Raw genomic sequence first — 13,340 nt, forward strand, 5'->3', positions numbered from 1 at the left:
ACTTCCCGCCACCAAACAACTGTTTGGCAGCGCTTAGAGCTCTCCAGGATGGAGGGGGGAGGAGCAGGGAGTCATGTGCTCAGGGGAGGAGGCGGGGCGGGGATTTGAGGAAGGGGTTGGAATAGGGGCAAAAAAAGGTGGGGCCTCATGGAAGGGGTGGAAGGGGGGTAGAGTGGGGGGCTTTTGTATCCTTATATGAAAAGGTATAATTTTTGTTGCTCTCCTCTGGACTGTTTCCAGTTTATCCACCTCTTTCCCAAAAGTGTGGTGCCCGGAATTGGACACTACTTCGTTTGAGACCTCACCAGTTCTGAGTAGAGCAGGAAAATTACCTCTTTTGTCTTACATGCAACACTCCAGTTAATAAACCCCAGAATGATAATAGTCCTTTTCACAACTACATCACTTCGTTGACTTGACTCCGTTTGTGATTGACTAGAACCCCAGATCCTTTTCAACAGAACTGCTCGTCTACTGGAAACTCCTTCCTGTTTGCTCAGAACAGGCGGAAGGAAGTATAGGTTTGCAAGGCCATTAGGAGGCTTGCGAAGCAAGAATTATTTTGTGGTTACGGCACTGGCAGTGACTTGACAGCTGGATTCTGTTTCCAGCTCTGCCACAGATTGCTTGTGGGAGCTCAGGGAAAATCACTTAATTTCTCTGTGGCTCATTTCTTCATCTGTAAAAGGAAGATAATGCTTCCCTGCTTTTCAAGGTTCATTAATGTTTGTTGTACATTCAGAAATACTCAAGTGACCGGGGCTATATCAGCTAGTGTATTTGCATTATTCTTGATAAACATGTCTTGAAGTTTTATTATAGCGTTTAACAATTGTGTACAAGATTAACACTTCCAGATACATCTTTAATGCTTAAATATTTCAGAAATGTTAAACACAGGGACATATTTTAATTATTTTTCCTTGCTGTCCTTAGTATGATGAGTAAACTCTGCTTCATGGATTTGTATTTACATAGTGTTTTAAACTTCAGCCAGCAGTAAACAGTTTCTCTTGGAAAATAGCTTAGGATTTGAAGAGGGAATGACAAGGCAGATAATACTGCTGGGATGGGTTTCTGATAAAGTCAAGCATGACTACTCTTGGTGGTTTTGTCCAAGTTTTGAATATTACATTTTACCTTTCTCCCTACAGAGTGGAGGGACTGATGGACTCATTCTCTCAGGGATTTGAAAGGTCTTACACTGTCAATAGCAGCATCTTACATGGTATTGAACCACGGCTAAGGGATTTTCACCAGCTTCTACTCAATCCCCCCAAGGTAAAGCACCTCAGCCCTTCCTGTATTCATAGTAGCTGACAACATGCACATCAGAGGTTTTCTTTGCTCTCTGTGTAGGATCATTTACCTCCTGGATATTTTCAGTTTTGCTCACCTAAAAGCATCAGGTACTAAAAAAAATCCAAATCCTACAATAAATTAACTTAAACCCTCAAAGAGAAATTCAGAGTTGAGTTTTAGACTTTAGATGTCTAGGTAACAAGTGGTGGGATTTGGCGGCTGAGTTGCTGTATTTGAGTAACATTAAGGATATTGTTTTATTGTAGCTAGGGTTTTGGAGACGTGTGTGGAAAGGAAGCATTTCCAATTATAGCCTGTTGGAATTCATGAATGTTCTGACTGGCGTGCAAATCTGCTATTAATCCCAGGGGATAGTTAGATTATCAACAGATGGCTGTATCTCCCATAGGGCAGGACTTCTGTCCTGTCATGAGCCCTTTATAATAAAGATTTGTATTTACTCATTGGTGGCTGTAGCGTTCTGAAATTTGATATAGAAAATACTATCTGAATATTGTTAGTTTTGATTCAGAAGTTCTTTAATTTCACTTACTTTGTTGTCTCTGGACATGACTCAGTGGGTAGAAGGAAAGGCTGATCTAGGTATCAAACAGTTTCCTTGGCAGAGGAGGTTCACATGAAGCCGACTGAATGTAAAATCAGACTAATGTCTGATTAGAGTAATGACATTTTGACCTATGTAGAGATGGACTCAAAATCTGGTTCCTTTTTCTGTTTGCGGTAGAAAATGTCAATCCTGACTACAATTGGTGTCTTGGAGGAGCCACTGGGGAATGCTCGTCTTCATGGAGCTCGACTAATAGCTGCTCTGCTTCACACAAACACTCCCAGTATTAACTATGAACTATGCAGACTCAATACCATGGATTTATTACTTGTGAGTAATACAGTGTGACATATTGTGGAAGAATATGCTGTTTAAACAGAGAACATTATCTGTGATGTGTGCAATACAAAGACAGATACACTGTATTTGATGTATGCCTGTCTGAGTGTGTAACTAATTGCTTTCAAGATAGGAAGCAAGATAGAAAGTATAGTAAGAGGCCGCCCTGGCTTAACCAGGAGATCTTCTCTTGCTTCTCATAAATCAGAGAAATACAGCCTAGATCAGGGGTTCTCAGGACAAATTTTTTGGGAGCTTGAGTGTGCTGCTTTCACACTTCTCCTAAAATACTTAATTAGCTTTAGGAAAAACAAATAAATATGCACATAGACATGGCCAAATCACTGTAATTTATTTATTGCTAGCTAGTAAGTCTGTTGTGAAAAATGATACTAACAAACATACAAGTATCACTTTTCACAGCAGACTTACTCAGCCCTGGCAAGCCTGGGGACAAATTAAGCCCTGTATTGGGGGTCAGGGGAGGCAGCAGGGGCCAGAGACAGTGGGGATTGGAGGGCTGCGGGAGTCAACAGGGGGCTGGAGCCTAAAGCCCTGCAGCCAGAGCCTGGGGCCTGCTGTACAGCCAGAGCCTGTAGGTGGAGCCTGAAGCCCCTCGGCCACAACCTGCCGCCCCACCACCCTAGAACTGAGGCCCAAAGCCTGATCCCCATCACCCCATGGAAAATGGGGAACTTACCAGCTGTCTGCTTCTCCAGCGTTGTGCCCAGGTGCCTCCAGAGGGGCACAGAGCCCAACCCTGTCTGGCGGTCCCAGCAATAAACACTGAAGCCTTGTCTACGCTGCCACTTTACAGCGCTGCAACTTTCTTGCTCGGGGTGTGAAAAAACACCCCCTTGAGTGCTGCAAGATTCAGTGCTGTAAAGTGGCACTGTAGACAGTGCACCAGCAATGGTAGCTGTTTCCTCTTATGAAGGTGTTTTTTGTAGTGCTGGTAGAGCTCTCTCCCCGTGCTGGTGCGGCATCGCTTTAATGTTGCTAGTCAAGACATGCCCTAAGGCTATGGCTACACTGACAATTGAATGACAAAACTTCTGTCCTTCAGAGGTATTAATCCCCCCCGACCTTGGCCCCCGAAAGACAAAAGTTTTGCTGCGACAAGTGCCAGCGTGAACAGTGTATGAACACAAACTCTGCTCATTGGGGATGGAAGTTTTTTGTCAGCCAGAGAGCTGACAAACAGCTGCTACACTGCATGACTTTTAGTGGCACAGCTGTAGCGACGCAGCCATATAGCTAAAAGTGGCGTAGTATAGGCATAGCCTAAAGTGGTGCATTCAGGAGCAACAGGGAGGTGGAGGGACCACTATTTTGCCATCCCATCACATCCCAGAAGGCTGTAGCCACAAGAAACCCCCTGGTGGCTGCATGCAGTCACAGTGGGCACGTTTGAGAAACGCTGGCCTGGATGAATTTACCATAGGGTGGGTGCCCAGGTGCCTGGAAAACCGTACTCAGGGAGTAAGTACTTATCAGTGGTTCACAATCAAGCTGGAAGGGCATATTGAATGGGATCCTGCAGGGATCTGTCTTGGGTTCAGTTCTATTTAGTATCTTCATAAATGATTTGGATGATGTCATAGAGATTACACTTACGAAGTTTGCAGATGATACTAAGCTGAGAGGAGATGGAGGACAGGATTAAAACTCAAAATGATCTTGACAAGCCAGAGAAATGGTCTGAATTAAATAGGATGAAATTCAATAAGGACAAATGCAAAGTACTAAACTTAGGAAGGAATTGTCAATAGCACAAATTCAAAATGGGAAATGACTGCCTAGGAGAGAGTGCTGCAGAAAAGGATCTGGGGGTTTTATTGCATCACAAACTAAATACAAGCCAACAATGTAATATTGTCACAAAAAAACCAAATATCCTTCTGGGATGTATTAACAGGAATGTTATGAGCAAGATAAGAGAAGTAATTCTTCTACTCAGCATTGATAAGGCCACAACTGGAATATTGTGTCCAGTTCTGAGTACTACACTTGAGGAAAGATGGGGACTAATTAGAGAGTGCAGAGGAGAGCCACAAAAAATATTAAAGGTCTAGAAAACATGACCTACAAAGAATGATTGAAAAAATTGGGTTTGTTTAGTCTGGAGAAGAGAAAAGATAAATTGTTGTTCTTATCCACTGAGGACAGCACAAAAAATAATGGGCTTAAATTGCACCAAGGGAGATTTTGGTTAGACGTTAGGGTAGTTAAACACTGGCACATATTACCTAGGGAGCTTGTGGAATCTCCATCATTGGAGTCTTTTGCAAATAGATTAGACAAACACCTGTCAGCGATGCTCTAGATAATAGTGGCCACTGGACTAGGTCACCTATCGATGTCCCTTCCAGTCCTACATCACTATGATTCTGTGATTGTTTCAACATTAACTGTTAAAGTGACTCAGCAGAATGTCTGCAGAATAGCCTAGTTACATATTGTAAAGGCTCAGATGTTTAATGAGACCGACTCCAGATCTCCAAGAACAGATTTTTTTACCCTCTGCTCATCTTTACCCTGGGGTACAAACCAAATAAACTCCACAATAACTAAGAAAATTGCTTAGGAAAAATTATTTCTGATGTTTTCTGAGTGGCACAGTTAAGTTATTGTCAGTGATTATTTTTTGTCATAGCCAACCAAGCCATAAGGTAGAGAGTATATCTTAATTTAGTTGTGCTATGAGTCATAGTTATATTTGTGTATGATTTAGAGGAACTAGAGTGCATTATGTTTGGTTATAACTTATGTGTTGGAAGAGTTTGTTGTGGATGTGAGATATCTGTGAGTGCATTTTAGTGTAATGCTGTTTAGATGTTATACTCCTGGGGGAATTCTGCGCCAAATAATTAAAAATTATGCGCACAATGTTTTAAAATTCTGCAAAATTCTTCATATTTTGTCAAAATAACACAATATAATCACACCAGTTTCAATTATTTTGGTTATTTATTTCAAAATACTTGTCAGCAAGTATGTCTGTAACAATAAAGAGAAAAAAAAATGAAGCATTTTTTTTTGACAAATAGACTCTGCATATTACTAGGCATATTAATACAGAACTTTGAGTAATTCATTTAAACTACAATCCAGAATTGTATTTCCCACACCCTGCAGAAGCAGGGTAAAAGCTTGGGGGAGTTGGGATAACGGAGGAGTTGAGAGAGAGGGATGGAGCCTGGGAGTGAACCTGGAGGATTGTTGGGTGTAGGTAGAAGTATGGAACAGTTTATTTTGGAGGAGTGGGGGAGAGATTGTTAGGGATTTGGGGAGCCTCCCCCATGGAGACGTTGGCTGACCCTGAGCCTCTCCCATTCAATCAAACATGTCTGTCCTTATCCTCACACTCCCCAACCCCATGTGGTCCTGCACCCCCCTACTCCCTGTCCCCATATGGCCCTGGAGCCCCATCCCATTCATCCCCTGGCTCAGTGCTGTCACCCCACTAGATCCTGAGCCCATGCCCCTGTCTATTGCCCTCTCCACTAGCCCTTCTGAACCCCAGTCGGTGACCCACCCACCCCCCTAAGGAGGCCTGTGTACCCCACTCTGCCTCCTACCCTGGCTCCACCGGTAGGCTGCTGTGATGAACGCAGATTGCTGCTACCTGTTACTGCCGATCAGCCGGCTGTTCTGGCACCACTGCAGCACTTCTTGGGTTGAATGTATTTTCTGCAGCGGAAATTTTTTGTTGTTGTTCCGGACATGAATTCTGTGCGTATGCAGTGGCACAGAATTCCCCTCCCAGGAGTAATGCTGTTAAGGCATGTGAATTAAGATTGTCTTAACTGTTGATTTCCTTGATTTTTAGTGATTATCTTGGTGGAATTAGCACTTGTGCAAATATAACCCTTATGTTAACAAAGTTTTTGTTTGGGTGAATTGGATTACACTTCTGCAGTCTCAAGAGGCCTCAGTTATTGGAGTGAAGCCTGCATAGAAACCAGGCTGCACCATTATAACACAGACTAGCTTATGTTGAGTGTAGTACCTTATCTGTACTTTGGGCTGACTGACAGTATGCTTCCACTTAGTCGTGTGTGTGTGTGTGTGTAAAGGTCTGATCAGACACATGTCCTAAATGGATTTTTTTTTTCTATCCTTTATTTTGTTCCAGGACTTATTTTTTAAATACACATGGAATAACTTTTTGCACTTCCAAGTGGAACTGTGCATAGCAGCTATTCTCTCTCACTCTGTGCATGAAGGGAAATCAGCAACAAATGATCTGGAAAATAAAGAGGAGGTGCTGAATGGGAATGTGACCACAGAGAACTTGAAGACTCCAGACCACAGTCCAGAGAGTATTATGGTGACACATGTAAGTCTAGTAATGTCACTTGAGAGCTTTAGATCAGGGGTCTCAAACATGTGGCCTGCGGGCTGCATGAGGCCTGCAAGGTTATTTTCTGTGGCCCGCGAGTTCCTCGTGGCCCCTATCCCGCCCTCCCCCAGCGTTTACCTAGTGCAACTCTGGCCCGGCACGCACCAAGGGCAGGGCAGGCTCCCTGCTTTCCTGGTCTGCCCCCACGCCGCTCTGGGAAGCGGAAAGAACGTGGGGAAAGAGATGCAGGGGTGTGTGGTGGTGATGCTTCAGGCACCGCCCCCAGCAGCTCCCATTGGCTGCGGTTCCCCACTCCCGGCCAATGGGAGATGCTGGGGGCGGTGCTTGAAGCAACAGCAACACCTCCCCTCTCCCTGTGCCCTTGCTCCCCCACGTTCCATCCGTTTCCTGGAGTGGAGCGGCGTGGGGGCAGGTCAGGCAGGCAGGGAGCCTGCCCTGCAGTCAAACCCCCTGCCCTGAGCCCCTTCCCGCATCCTGCACTCGACGCATTCCGCACGCCTCCTGCACCCCAACCCACTGCCCTGAGCCCCCTGCCGCACCCCTCCTGCACACTGATCCTCTGCCTTGACCTCATCCCTCCTGCACCCCACACCCCAACTCCCTGCCCTGATCCCCTACCACACACACCCCACCCCTCCTGCACCCCTTGGGGGCAGGGAGGGAGTGGAGTTGGGGTGGGGATTTCAGGGAAAGGGTTGGAATAGGGGCAGGGAAGGGGTGGGAAGAGGTGGGGCGAGGCCTCATGGAAAGTGTGGAGTGGGGGGAGGTGTCAATAATGTGGCCCTCAGGCCAATGTACTAGTCCTCATGTGGCCCTTATGGTCATTTGAGTTTGAGAGCCCTGCTTTAGATGGATGGATTCAGCACGGGTCCTGGTTAACAAGAGAGTAGCCTGACAAACTGCTCAGGAAGAGAGCGTAATGCTTATCAAGGTGTCTAGACATTGCTTTGGTCTTCCAGTTCTGATTGGAAATGTACTTGCCTTTGTACAGATGATTTATTCTTTCAACTAAAGAGGAAAAATATCACCCATCTTCGTGAGTTTAGAGATCACTTTTCCTTTTAGTAAAGATGCATAGACACTTGGGACCAAAAGATCCCAAAAAACAATTGTCGTGATTACAGATTCCCAACTCTTTCTGTGCCTGTGCTTCTAATACTGAGAATATTCTGTGCTGTTGTCTTAAAACCTTGATAGCTCTCTTCATTAATATGATGATGAACCCTCTAAGGGTAAGGTGAAGAATCTTACAGGAATCACTCCCTCTCCCCTCCTCTAAGAGAAGGGAAATTCTGTGACATAGAGGAAGATTGAACCACTTAAGGAAAACTTGAGAGGGTTGCTGGACCTTTTTAGCGTTCTTGTGCAGTTTGTTCTGTCAAGATGAATCCATTTAAAATTTGTCTTAAAGTAATTTTAAGTGATAAAAGGTGTAAAGAGATTAATGAAAGTGATCCTTGGTCTAATATAGGCCACAGGAGTTCCTTTAGCCAGTGTCTGAAATGTTCTCGCTATCTCTCCCACTCTAGCTGTTCCAGAAGTGCTGCCTGTTGCAAAGGATATTGGATGCCTGGGAAGTCAATGACAAAATACAGTAAGGGTGTTTTTGATTGTATGGAGGGCCCAATTTGAGGGCTGCAAATTTTGACTATTGTGTTGAATATTCTTTCAATTGTTTGGACAATAGAGAAGTTTGCTAATGTGCTAGAAAATCAGAATGCGGATTGTTCAGATATTAAAAATCAAATACATACCCGGTAAACATATACATAGACCCTTGTGGACATGTAAGAGCCTCACAGTGCTCCAACACACACTTCATTCTTGGTTTCCCAAAGAACATCACATAGCACATCAACTTGCTTTTTTTTTTTTAAAATAACCTATGTACTGTTCCCCCCACTTTTGGGAGAAGAATGTCTGGGAAACCCTATTTGAGATTAGATTTCTTGTGTAATTTTCTAACTCTGGAAGCCATTCAGGGAATGTGGTGATTGGTGTGAAATACGACTCTAAAAATAAAGAAAATAGACTGATGTGAAAGAAAATGATCTGGGCTTCCGTTTCCTTGCTTGCCTAAACATTTTGCTGCTATTTATAGAACTTTACAGCTTCAACGTGCTGTAGAGGCAATTTGCTAATTTCTCTTGACAGTCCCCCTGCGTTGTTGATAATGCACTGATAACCATAGTTGTGTCTGTCCATATTACTTGAATTTTGTTTTATAGACTTAAATGATTGGGGGTGATGAAACTTACTCAGAGTGTCACAGCTAATACAAGGTAGAACAGATTGTTTAGCCTAGGTAGTTAACACACATTTCAAGGTGAGGTGGCCCATTAACACCTCTTCCTTTCCTCCTTATGACTTGTCTCTCTCACCAACAGAAGTTTGTCCAATAAAAGATATTACCTCACCCACCTTGCCTCTCTGTCATCTCTGTTTGGGCTTTGACTTCTGTCACTCTTTGAGATTCAGGAGACACTTGTGGAGCTCTTGATTTAGCTCATAATTAATGCTTGAATTTTTAGGCACAATTTCATGTAATTAAAAGGAACATCCTGACTAGGGGGTTTGTGTAAAGCCTATCACCTTATTATCTAATACTGAATTTTACAGTAACATCATGAGCAAAACAGGGGAGTCCTGCAACTGGTGTTACACAGGTCAATCTGGACGATCAGGGTGTGCCCTTCTGGCCCTAAAATCAATAAGTCTATGAAGACTCCAAAGCATTTATGGGGAATTGACCTTAGAACAGCAAACCATCACAAAATTAACTTTTGATATATTTCAGTTACTCCAAAAATATAAAGTAAAAAGTTTTACATGTCACTGAAGTACTACTGTATGCTTTTATCATCAACATCTCCTCCAGGAGCTCAGATAAAAGAGGTGGTTTGCTTTTTACAGTATTTTGTCTAGGGTTCAGTAGTGGGTGACATGGAGACTTCTTTTCCATTGTGTTTCTATGATGTTTTTAATGTGCTTTGGTTTGGACCAGACTCCACAATATTCAGCAGGGCTGCCTGTGTCAACCTTGCGCACAGTTAGAGCTGCACAAGTAATATTTGACTCAAACCAGAATATTTGATGAGATATTCTGTAATGTGAACGAAGGGTTGAAATGAATAATTAGGTACTTGCTTGAGTTCTAGCCATTCTTTTGATTGTCAGCACCTGCCAGTTTGAAAGCAGTTCTTCTATATTAGCTGAGTAGTTCTGGTCTGAGCTGTGTAAGTGCCGCCTGCTGACCTGCCATCAAAGCTAATATATTTTGATTCCTGAGTCACTTCTGTCCTTTTCTGCATAGTGTGGATAGGAGGATTGGCTCAGCCATTTCACTTACTGATTGATTTTGAGATTGACACTTTCCTTGGATAGCATTGGAGCAACAAAAATACAGGGACAATGTGACTGTTATTATTTGACTTAATTTTGATTTTTTTTTTAATTCTCTTTGAGGGAAAGATGTCGTCATAGATAGGATCTCTTTTATTCTGTCTTACTTTCAACTGCAATGCCAGTGCTTTTTAAATACAACGATTCAAATCTTTCTCTGTTGCTGTGTCTTTGTTTCAGGGAAGTGATGATTAAAAAACGGTCTAGTTCTGTGCTAGTATCTCATAGCTGCTTTTATAGATGACTAGTAAACCCGGTGCAATGGGATTTCTCTCTTCCCTTCTCACTATCTGACCGAGACAATATGAACTGGTTCCTCTGTTGTGAGACAGCACATCCCTTTCAGCCTGTTCTGTGTTGATGCAGCATCTTTAAATCTGCCACACTGGTAGTAATTACTGTTTACACATGTTAAATTGTGGCAGCAGCAGATGACTCTTAAGAATTTGTTGATGAGTGTTTTGTTGAACTGGTACTGACTGTTGCTGTTTTCAGGGCAGAAGGTGGAATGAGGCGAGGGAATATGGGCCACCTTACCCGAATAGCCAATGCTGTGGTACAGAATATGGAGAAGGGGCCCATGCAGACCCAGATCAGTGAATTCATTAAAGGTACATGGTCCTAGTCCCTGTTCCATCACATGTTTTTCTGATTGAATAGCTCCTTCTGAAACACTTTATTTTGCCTTGTTTTACATGCTCGTAAGAGTCCGAATGCCTTGTTCAACAGGAGGTTGTACGTTTTTGCAGTACCTTAGATTTACAGAGGAGAACGGGGCCCTGTCCCAGGAAGCTGATCAAGAAATGACAATAAATAAAGTGTGGGTGTTGGGGCTTAAGAGGTGTTATGGGAGAAAGTAGTTTCCATTAGTAAATTATCACTAAGGTTTGATTCTCTGAGAGATGTACAGGGGCAGATGATGTTCTTCTGACCCCACTTCACTTTGGCCTACAGTTTGAGAAGCACTGTGTAGCCTACTTAACCCTTTGTTTGTCTGAGAAGATAAGGATACCCAATTAAGTATGTTAATTGAAAACACATTGGTGCAGATGAGAGGAATCTTTCACCTTTCTTGGCTTCTTACATGCTTATCAAACACTATTGTTAGCAACTTGAGAAGTTGCATTGGGCAAGGATTTGTAAGCGTTGTCTTCTAGTTTGCTTGGCCATTTAGGGGCTACACTGGCTGAGGAATTTGCCTTATTTCTATTCTCTTTAGCTCTCTAACCCGGTTCATTGCATTGGAGAATAGCATGTTAAACACTGAGCTAGGCCCAGAACTGAGGTGGTACATTATAATGCATGGGCAGAACTAGTAGTTAAAGTACATAGTATCCAAGGAATATGAAATGGCATGAGTTAACTTTGCTTTGGAAGTCCTTAGGGCTGGAATCTCTCCACGCTCTGATATCCATCTCAAACAATGCCCTCTGAGCTCTTAAATGACACCTCAAATGTACCCCTCTTCCTCAGGTGTGTGTATTTCCAGTCTTGGCCCCATATATTTGTTTTGTCTTCTGTTTGCTTTGTTGGATTCTCGATTGACTTTCAGTGTTTTGGGTCATAGGAATGTGTTTAATCTTTTTAAATATCACCATGTTTTTGTTATACAAGTGCTGAGGGATTAAAAACGTTATATAAAATATTGCATCAGGTGTTGAGATGCATATAGCCTAGAACACTGTTCCTTATTCGTCTGGGGTTCTGAACATTGTGTAACATATGGGAGAGAGTGAGACTGATGTGTTCCATTGACTGGCACTGGTTCTTTGTTCCTTGAACTGTGAGGTAACTATGGTGGTGACCCATTTGTTACAGAGCTACCTGAGGATTGCAGAGGGAGGTGGGAGAGCTTTGTAGAAGAGACGTTGAGAGAGACAAACCGGAAGAATACAGTGGATTTGGTAAGGACAGTACTAAACGCTTCTGCATATTTCAGATGAGCCTGCTGCTTTCTGGCACCTGTTTTATTTGAAAATTGTCAGTTTTATATGACTTTTTCCGGGATAGTTTTCCTTAATCTTACAGCGGGTATACAGAGGCCAGAGCAGGAAGTTATAGTTAACCTCTCCTCTATAGTGCTGAATGTGAGGGATTTCTCTCTGACCTAGCGGCAATACTGCTGTAGCTTGGCAACCTCTCTGATGTCTATTGTGTCTCATGATGTTGGGCTCTGAAGGAAAATAATTCCTACTAGATCGCTTTGATCTCTGGCTGTCACAAATTTTTAACAGGGCAAGATTATACTGTGACCTCTCTTGGTTTTCCCTGACATTCATTTTGATCTTTGTTTCAGGTGAGCACCCACCATCTGCATTCTTCCAGTGAGGATGAGGACATCGAGAGCGCTTTCCCCAATGAACTCTCCCTCCAACAGGTAACAGACTCTGTGCTTCGTACTGTTGCCAAGAAGCACACTACATCTGGCTTCATCTTTAATCTTTCTCACTATGGTGCAGCTTCCTGACTTCTTACCAGGGTCTAATGCTGCTTGTGTGTCTGTCTAATCCATTAACAGTAGAGATGTTTTTACAGGAAGAGAAGAACAATTTCCCAGTATTTGAAACTTCTCACTCTAAAGTTTTTGTGCCTGGTGGAAAATATCACTCACTCACTGCAACAGAGGGTAGAGCTGACCATTGGTGAAGACTGCTTTTCTGCTGGAGCTGCCCATGGGGAAACCAGAATTTTGTTAGAAGGAGGCAGTGTGACCCGTTAGGTTGAGTACTGGATTGGGAGACCTGGATTCTCTTCCCAGCTTTCCAGCAGCTCTGCGGTATGATCTCTCTGTGCCTTAGGTTCCTCAGCTTTAAAATGGGGATATAGTGATACTTAGCTCTTTTGTAAAGCTCATTGAGATCTATAGGTTAAAATGGTATTATTTATAAAGGAAAGGGAAGGCAATTGTATAGGTCTTCTCTTATAAAATGAGAGAGCCAAATGAATGGGTGAATTTTGCTTTCTTGTGTCTGGAGGCAAATGTTTGAAATTTCCTGATGGTTACTGGTAGAGTCAGGCTGGACAGCAGCAGGGCTGGATTAACCCATCATTGGGCCCCAGGCAGACATACACTACGGGCCCCTACCTGTGCTGATGGAGGTGTGGCCGGGCCTAATATGGATGAACAGTGTTGTGACCTGGTGCACGAGGTCACAGGACCACTCAGGTTTGGCCTGCCTGTGCTTCCATCTAGTGAGCAGGGCCCTGAGTAGTGGCAGGATGAGCAGCTGGTCCTGGCGGATCTGTAGTATGGCAACCCTGACCACAGTGAGTGTCCTGCAGGGTGGGCCCACTCCCCCTCCAATGAATTTTGGCCCTAGGTGCCTAGTTTGCCTGTGTATAAATCTGACCCTCATCATCGGG

General features: G+C 43.4%; 1 protein-coding gene across 2 annotated transcripts in view; it reads left to right on the plus strand.

Annotated features, from left to right (window-relative positions):
* Positions 1-13,340, plus strand: part of PPP6R2 (protein phosphatase 6 regulatory subunit 2) — a 169,140-nt gene that overhangs the window by 98,786 nt on the left and 57,014 nt on the right. For both annotated transcript variants that reach the window (XM_050920184.1, XM_050920173.1), the window contains 7 exons: positions 1,155-1,281; positions 2,048-2,200; positions 6,348-6,551; positions 8,105-8,169; positions 10,473-10,588; positions 11,796-11,881; positions 12,274-12,354. In XM_050920184.1, coding sequence (XP_050776141.1) covers positions 1,155-1,281; positions 2,048-2,200; positions 6,348-6,551; positions 8,105-8,169; positions 10,473-10,588; positions 11,796-11,881; positions 12,274-12,354 — 832 coding nt within the window. The remainder of the gene's footprint in view (positions 1-1,154; positions 1,282-2,047; positions 2,201-6,347; positions 6,552-8,104; positions 8,170-10,472; positions 10,589-11,795; positions 11,882-12,273; positions 12,355-13,340) is intronic.

The sequence above is a fragment of the Gopherus flavomarginatus genome, chromosome 1 (genome assembly GCF_025201925.1).
Source record: "Gopherus flavomarginatus isolate rGopFla2 chromosome 1, rGopFla2.mat.asm, whole genome shotgun sequence".
In the NCBI taxonomy this organism is placed as follows: domain Eukaryota; kingdom Metazoa; phylum Chordata; order Testudines; family Testudinidae; genus Gopherus; species Gopherus flavomarginatus.